The sequence below is a fragment of the Buceros rhinoceros genome, unplaced genomic scaffold (genome assembly GCF_000710305.1).
Source record: "Buceros rhinoceros silvestris isolate BGI_N320 unplaced genomic scaffold, ASM71030v1 scaffold36488, whole genome shotgun sequence".
NCBI lineage: Eukaryota > Metazoa > Chordata > Aves > Bucerotiformes > Bucerotidae > Buceros > Buceros rhinoceros.
In genome coordinates, this window is record NW_010426926.1 from 833 (window position 1) to 8,834 (window position 8,002).

The 8,002-nt window shown below is 50.0% G+C and overlaps 1 protein-coding gene across 1 annotated transcript; it reads left to right on the top strand.

Annotated features, from left to right (window-relative positions):
- Nucleotides 1-3,068: 3,068 nt before the first annotated feature.
- NKRF (NFKB repressing factor) lies at nucleotides 3,069-7,302 on the top strand. The gene is made up of 2 exons (XM_010141695.1): nucleotides 3,069-3,189; nucleotides 5,305-7,302. The coding sequence occupies exons 1-2, from the start codon at nucleotides 3,084-3,086 to the stop codon at nucleotides 7,290-7,292; spliced, it is 2,094 nt and encodes a 697-aa protein (XP_010139997.1). The 5' UTR covers nucleotides 3,069-3,083; the 3' UTR covers nucleotides 7,293-7,302.
- The last annotated feature ends 700 nt before the right edge of the window (nucleotides 7,303-8,002 follow it).

Here is an 8,002-nt window from a genome sequence, read left to right on the forward strand (position 1 = left end):
CTGCTGCCACCACCAACCCCACCTTGCACTCTGGGGCCTACCGGCAGATCCCCATCCTTCTCCTGTTCCATCAGCCCCGGTGGGGGTTGCGTGCTCTTCACACAGTTTTCCACTGCTGCATGCTGAACAACCTTTCTTCATTCTGTTTTTCTCCTGGGTTTTTCTATCTTTCTCCAGTACCATTACAAAAGAATCCTTTGGAATCATTCCACATTCCTCTTGCCATTCTGTATGATTTCTTAAAGTGAAAAGCAAATTAACGTACGGGACTTCACCTGGCTTAGCTCGTCTTCGTTCTTCCGTTTTGCCTCCTGTCCGCTTTCCCAGACCGCAGACCTGTAGTTTAGATTCTTTTGATTCCTCTCCATGACCACCAAGGTTTTTGTATCTCTAATGCTCTGACTAGTATTTACAAGGTAATGTAACAGGACTGTTTTGTGTAATTGGTACAGAGTCAGGTCAAGGTTTTGAAATTAGGATCTGCAGGTTTTCTTACTTCTTTCTGGTCCAAGAACTAAAGCGTTCTGCTCTGCAAGCATCAAAATCGAACATCGTTTTAAATCAGCTTCAAATTCGAAATCTTGAGCAGTGTGTTACGATTGAGCATACCTTCTTAAGATAGAGTTTCTTTGGTCCATTAGGTCATCTTAAGGTGTTTATGTGCTGTCTTAACGGAGGGCCTTCCTTGTGGGAGCGCTCTTGGGAATCAGTGCATTAATATAGTTACAGCGTGAACAATACACGGCAAGATCTCAAATCCTAACCAGTGATGCAGTTTAAGCCTGTAAGTGCACGTGCTTTCCCTGATGAACACCTCTGCCTGCAGCTCTCAGGGGAGCAACAGATTTAGGCATGAAGCTGTGCAGAGCCGTGACCGGTGAGGATGTTCGTCCCAAGCTTGTGTTGTGTATGAACGTGAGCACGCTGCATGGGGACGGTGAACACGCTGAGCTGTTAAGGAGCAGTTAGCAGCTTGGCCTAGAGTTGTCTGGGGAAGCAGGAGACCCACAGCTTTCTCTGGAACTGACTTTTGCAGCTTGGGAACAGGATACAGCTGTCCTGCTGTATCAAGTAAATAATTTCAAAGTTTGGGGGATTTTTGTTGTTTTCTCTCAAGTTTGTTAGTTGTTTCTTTGTTGGTTGTTGGGTTTTTTAACTTTTGAGCGCTTGCTAGCTGGAGACAACCTGTTTGTCAAAGTAAATACAAATCAGAGTCTTTGCTGATGAAATCTGCTGGGACATGAGCTGGAGAGTGTCCAGGAGGCTTAGAAAACACAGTCTGCAAGGAGGGAGTTAAGTAACAGGATTCATTCAGTTCAGGGGCGGATGACAGAAGATGCGTGTATTCTCAGATATGTTAACGGCAGCTGCAAAATGGGGGTTATGCTCCAGAGCTGCTGGGATGGGAATAAGAGATTTCTAGGGCCAGGTTAGATAAACACATGTTGAGACTGGTTGACCTTCCCCTGAGTAGAAATCCGAGCCCCAGCCATCTCCGTCCTCTGTGAAGAAGAGCCAGCCTAACGCTGTCCAGCCTAACGCTGTTCTTGCAGGCTGCTGAACAAGACCGTCATTCTTCACGTTCCCGTCACGGGTACTGTATCTTTTCCCTGTAAGCCAGAGGGGGGAATGGGGATTCCCACCCCTCTCCCGCATGAGGGTATCACCTCTGTCCGCTACCCTTTGATCCCTCTGGGCATTTTCTTCCCACGTGGGGTTCCACTGCCCCCTGCAGGGACTGCAGTAGTGTGTGTGCAGACTTCTTGCCCAGCAGTGAAAATGGATCTGATTCCTGCCAGGCCCTCTAAATCAGGAACAGGAAAGGGCATTTCTTGGGTAGAGAGTGAGTAGCTTTCCAGAGCCCTTGGAACAGCAGTACTTAAAAGGGTACTGTATCTTCTCCCTGTAAGCCAGAGGGGGGAATGGGGATTCCCACCCTTCTCGCGGGAGCATGAGGGTATCACCTCTGTCCGCTACCCTTTGATCCCTCTGGGCATTTTCTTCCCACGTGGGGTTCCACTGCCCCCTGCAGGGACTGCAGTAGTGTGTGTGCAGACTTCTTGCCCAGCAGTGAAAATGGATCTGATTCCTGCCAGGCCCTCTAAATCAGGAACAGGAAAGGGCATTTCTTGGGTAGAGAGTGAGTAGCTTTCCAGAGCCCTTGGAACAGCAGTACTTAAAAGCTGCTGTTGGGACAGTTGCGGTCCTGTCCAGGGGTGTGACCTGATGCTTTTTGACTTTTGAAGGGGAGCCCACCATGGAATGGACCAGTTTTTTGTCCTTTCTGAACCATGGTTTCAGGCCATGTTTATAAGTTCTTTGGTTAGAAAAGTTTGGGGTTTTTTCTTGTTCTCCTTCAGCGTGATCTCCTTGCAAACATGTGACAGATTCCTGGAGCAATGGAAAATTGAGATGGTCAGGGATGTAAGGCCAGGAGGGATGGGGCTGTACAGTGCGTGTCCTGCCTGCGAGCAGAGCCTGCTGCAGTGGGGACAAGGCTTGCACAGAGCTAGTTACAGCCACCTCACCTCTGTCGTGGCTCAGTTACAGCCACCAAGCTAGAAGTTATTACGGCTTTTTATCGAGTGGTCGATAAAGGCTGAGCTGTGCCTCTGTCACCTGACATCTGTGATGCCACTATTGGTGACGTGCAGTCTGTGGCTGCTGACCCAGACATGACTTCAGTGCCAGTCAGTCGCTCCTGTGCTGAGTTCACCGAAGCTGCAGTGCCCACAGAGACTTCTCCTGCTCCACACCCCTGTGCTGCTCAGTGTTCCTGGTAGCTCTGCCAAATGTTACATTCTGACAGGTGATCTTTTCAAATTTAAGTTTAAAACACTGTCAGTTTGGTGGCTGCGCGGTTTGTTATTCACCAGTGGGTTCACAATGGGTTCGCTGCGGCATTAGGCCAGTGTCAGGTCCCTTGCAAAATCAGGGTGCAAGGTCTCCCTTGCACCAGGTACTATGTTTCAGGCAGCTTTTTCGGGTTTTGCCCAATAAAACCTTGTGTGTGTATGTTGCCCCTGTGGGACCAGTTCTAAGGTGGTTTGCTGTTGAATCCACACAGGTACGGCGTGCAGGTCATGGAGAAGGTTCTCAAGATGGCTGAAGGCATCGATGTTGGGGAGATGAGGACGTACGAGTTGGTCCCTAGCAGGAAGCTAAAAAGATACCGCTCTCCATCAGACAGTGAGTATATCTGCCTGCGGGTCAGAGGAGACAGCCCTCCCTGTCGCTGCTTGGCGGGCACGGGTGAGGGTGTGGGCAGAGCAGCGCCACGGGGCCACCACCGAGAGAGCGCAGCACACGGAGGAGAAGTGACCATGGTGTACTCTGCTAGACTGCAGCTGCTCCCCCTCCTCTGCCACACTGTGGGGTGTGTGTAATTCATGCAGAGTTCTGTCTTTGCTTTAGAAAAGACCATTTTTCATTGAAATTACCCGGTGATTGATTTCCCCTGGCGATAGTGTTAGGGAGCTGAACCTGTGTGATGAAATACCTGTCTGCCCTTCCTCACTGTGGTGAGGGGCAATGTTCTGACCTGAGAAGGGATTGTACATGTGTGTGGAGATACGGAGCTCAGCTTGTTGATTGTGAGTTACGACCTGCCTGGAACATTGTGTGTAGGGGCTTCATTTATTGGGCTTTTTCTCCCTACTGGGCCTGGCAGAGTCCTGCATATGTCAGACCAGTCCCATGGTCTCAGAGGTCAATGTTCCAGCTGTAGCTTTTCCAGTGAAAGAAATGCAGCAGGCAGAGAGGGCTGGCAGTTCAGTGGCTCCATCCTGGACTCCTCTGCAGCACCTTTGGAGTGCCCTGGCCTCTTTCTGGAGGGAGGAGTGGGGGAATCACTCGAGTGTGGAGGTGCAGGTTGTGGGTGCCAGCAGGCAGACCCTTTCTTTAGGAGGCAGCGTCAGTCGGTAGTTTGGCTGTTTGAAGCACAAACGGTCAGACAGCACAGGACTCCTCTAGGCTTGCACACAACCCCTACCTCTACCAGAATTTCTTCCCTGACTGTGACAGCCAGCAATCTTTCTGTGCTTCCATGGGCCAGCTGCAGAACTGAGAGACATCCTGCTTTTCTGCCGTGCTTTGTCTGTGTCAGGCGGCAGCTCGAAGGGAAGGGGTCTGTACTGCCTGTTACACAGACTGCAGAAAGAGCGGTCCTGCTGGTGAGAGCCTTTAGGTGCTGCTGCAGCGCAATCCTCCAAACATCAAGCCGAGCAGAAAATATAAACCTTGCCATAATTCATCAAACCGGACGACCGAAGGATTTAACGAGTGTGTAAGAGCTTTATCACCTGACTTAGACATGGAGGCCTGTTTCTGCTGTATGCAAAGTGGTTTTTTCACTGGCAGTGAACCAGGTGGTGGTCAATACCCGATGGTCGTGTGCCATCCAGACAGATGTGCTGCCTGACCTACATTACAGTCACACACACGGCGCTGGATCAGGCAGCTCCTTCCACGGTGCTGAGGTGGCCTTTTGCTCCTCCGATGAAATCACACGCGTGTACTGCTTCAGCGTGTGGGGGCTGAATCCTTCGCAGGAGAAGTCTTGTATAACCATCTTTATGATGTAACCTGTGTGCCTGGCAGCCGTTGGATTCGCATTCGCTGCAGGAGCTGCACGGAGCAGGATACTCCGCCTCGTTTGCATTCCTTCTGGTTAAGAAACGAGGTTTACCAGCAAAGTGTGGTGGGGCTTCCCAGCCGCTGCAGCTGTTGTTGAGGCTCTGGCAGATGTCTCCGTGGTTTGGTGTCCTTTAGCCAAGGGGAGTTATATTTACAGAAAATGTGTATTTATTAATGCTATCATTAACAGCCCTGCGTGTTTTGGAAAGGAGGGTCCAGTATCGCTGTGTTCTCTCATCAAATGAGGAGATAAAGTAGTTTGTCTGAGATCATCCTGCAACCCTGCGGCTGAGTCAGAGCTGAGGCTCAAGTCTCGCTCTGGTGTTCCACCTTATTGGCTGTAGTTTTTACTTGGTTTAATAACCTTGAACAGGTTAACTTCAGAAATGACTGGATGCATTCAGTGGGCAACATTGAGAGGCAGAGCAAGTGATCGGACCTAAAATGCACGTAACTAGATAGGTGGAGATTTTTGTGTGGTAGTTGTGGAGCTGGAAATACCACTGTGGTGACCTGCATGGGAGAGAAGGGTCATCTTTGATCAGTCATGAATGGATTGTGGGAATCCTGTGTTCAGAGCATGCAGCTCCTCCTGAGAACACTCTGTGAAAACCTCGTCTCCCTGGCATGGCACATATTGGTAATCTTGTCATTTCTTCCACCCCGTAGGTCCAGAGCCGGAAGAGATTCCTGAGCCACCCAAAAAGATGGTCCCCAGGTTCCGCGTGCGACCGCGGTTTGAACCCATACATTTTGTCACCAGTGCTGAGAAAGGTGACAGGAAGGAGGATTCTCTGGATAACCAAGTGCAGGAGGTGAACCAGGAGGCGAATGCGAACAGCATAGCGCAGCCAGCTGAAAACTGTACCAATTCCTTTGCAAGTGCGCGGGAGGCGGATCCCCACCTCTCCAACTCGGCTGGGTTTGGCTTTGCAGGCCAGGCGGCAGCAGCCAAGAAGGCTGTGAATAGTATGGACTCGACCACAGGCAGCTCATTGCAGGTCTCTGTGCCTCCTCCTACTGTCCAGTCGGCATCAGAGACCTTCCCTCCGTCAGCGATAATGCTGAAGCAGAGCTTTATCGAGAAACTGTCAGCGGCCATCTGGAAAAATCTCGCTAACCCAGATGCCAACAGTGGGACTGATAAAATGAACTTCACGTATCTTTTGACACGTTCGATTCAGGCATGCAAGACAAATCCTGAATATATTTATGTTCCTTTGAAAGAAATTGCCCCTGCTGACCTCCCCAAGAGCAAGAAACTGCTAACGGATGGCTTTGCTTGTGAGGTGCGATGTCAGAACGTCTACCTGACCACCGGGTACGCCGGCAGCAAAAACGGGTCGAGGGATCGAGCTGCGGAGCAGGCGGTGAGGCTGCTGAAGAAGCCCGTGGAAGTCAGAGTTGTTCAGCGGAAGTTCAAGCACACCTATCACGAAGACTTGGTGGTGTGCGAGGCAGGCGTGAGTCGCCCCGATTTCCCTCCTGCTCTCAAACCTCACGAGGAATTTGTAGTTGCCAACAGGGACTGCGTCCCGATGCAGCCTGGTACCGAATCCGTGAAGGGTTCCACTAACACCAACAAACACTGGACTAGTTTCGTCCTCACCGAGAACGCCAGCGACGCGATAGGTATCCTCAACAATTCTGCCTCATATAACAAAATGTCTGTGGAATATAAATATGAATTAATGCCCAACCGCTCATGGCGCTGTCAGGTCTATCTCCAAGATCACTGCCTGGCCGAGGGGTTCGGCACTAAAAAGACCAGCAAGCACGCGGCAGCCGAGGAGGCGCTGAAAATCCTGCAGAAGATGCAGTCAAATATCGCAGCCATCAAAGTGACCCAGGTTCAGAAAGTGGGCTGCTCGTCACGGGGCTCCGGGAGGAAGAAGGACCTGAAGGACCTCGTGATTTACGAGAACTCCAGCAATCCGGTGTGCACGCTGAACGACACCGCCCAGTTCAACAAGATGACGGTGGAGTATGTCTTTGAAAGGATGACCGGCATGCGGTGGAAGTGCAAGGTGCTGCTCGAAGATGAATTCATCGCAGAAGCAGTCGGAGTGAAGAAATCTGTCAAGCACGAGGCGGCAGAGGAAGCCGTGAAAATCCTCAAAAAGACTCAGCCAACTGTTGTGAACAACCTGAAGAAAGGCACCGTCGAAGACGTCATCTCCAGAAATGAGATTCGGGGTCGATCGGCGGAAGAGGCTTTCAAACAGAAGATCAAAGAGGACAACATTGGGAATCAGATTTTAAGAAAGATGGGCTGGACCGGTGGTGGCCTGGGGAAGGACGGTGAGGGCATCAGAGAGCCCATTTCCGTGAAGGAGCAGTTTAAAAGGGAAGGACTCGGGCTTGACGTGGAAAGGGTGAACAAAATCGCTAAAAGAGATATCGAGGAGATCATTCGAAACTATGCACGCTCAGAAAGCCACGTTGACTTGACTTTCTCTAGAGACCTGACCATGGATGAGCGGAAGCAGATACATCAGATCGCCCAGAAATATGGTCTTAAAAGTAAATCTCATGGACAGGGGCACAACAGGTACTTGGTGGTGAGCAGGAAGCGGCGCAAGGAGGATCTGTTGGACCAGCTGAAGCAGGAAGGGCAGGTTGGGCATTACGAGCTCATAATGCCTCAGGCCAACTGAGGTTCCGCGTCCCATTGCCCCAGAGACTGAGCTTCCGAGACAGCCGGCGAAAGGAAGAGGTGCTGCTGCTGCGTTTTCCTTGGGGTGGGTTATATTAACGCTGAAGTCTTTTGCTTCGTTAATATAATTTCTCAAGTGGTGGTAGACATTTAGAAGTGACCAGGTTCCGTTCATTAGCACAACCCACAAGCAGTAGTGCTGTTCCCGTACGCGTCTTTGATATTACTTGTTCCTTCACATTTTAATAGTTTTGTAAGAGCAAAACCACACGTGCAAAACGAGAAGGAATTGGACATCATTTAAAAATAAGTTCCCTTACTCTTCTTGGTCACGGAAGGAAAAAAAATGCCTTTTTTTTTAAAAAAAAAAGAAGAAAATAATAAAAAGCAAAGGAAATGCAGTTGGGGGGAATAAACCTGTATGTAAAGTTGGTATGTATGACAACCAAAATAAAATTTTATTTCTGGAAAAAAAACAGGATTTGTCACCTTTTGTATAAGAAAAAAAATTGTGTGAAAACCACGTTTGTTCTTGAGAAATATCTACAGCGAGGACTTGTCTCTGCTGTGCACGTGTGGAGAGATCTCCTCAGCCAGCACAGCTTTACTCACAGATCGCTACCCTGAGTCTCCCGTGCTCAGCGTTACCCAGGGCACCGCAGTCGTCAGCGGTCTGGGATCCTCCTGCTGCCTTCGTACCTCGGAACACTC

Excerpts from the sequence above, each read along its gene's own strand:
- NKRF (XM_010141695.1), top strand. The coding sequence starts at position 3,084 with ATGGAGAAGGTTCTCAAGATGGCTGAAGGCATCGATGTTGGGGAGATG. Across the intron at positions 3,190-5,304 it reads ATACCGCTCTCCATCAGACA|GTCCAGAGCCGGAAGAGATT; the intron begins GTGAGTATATCT and ends TCCACCCCGTAG.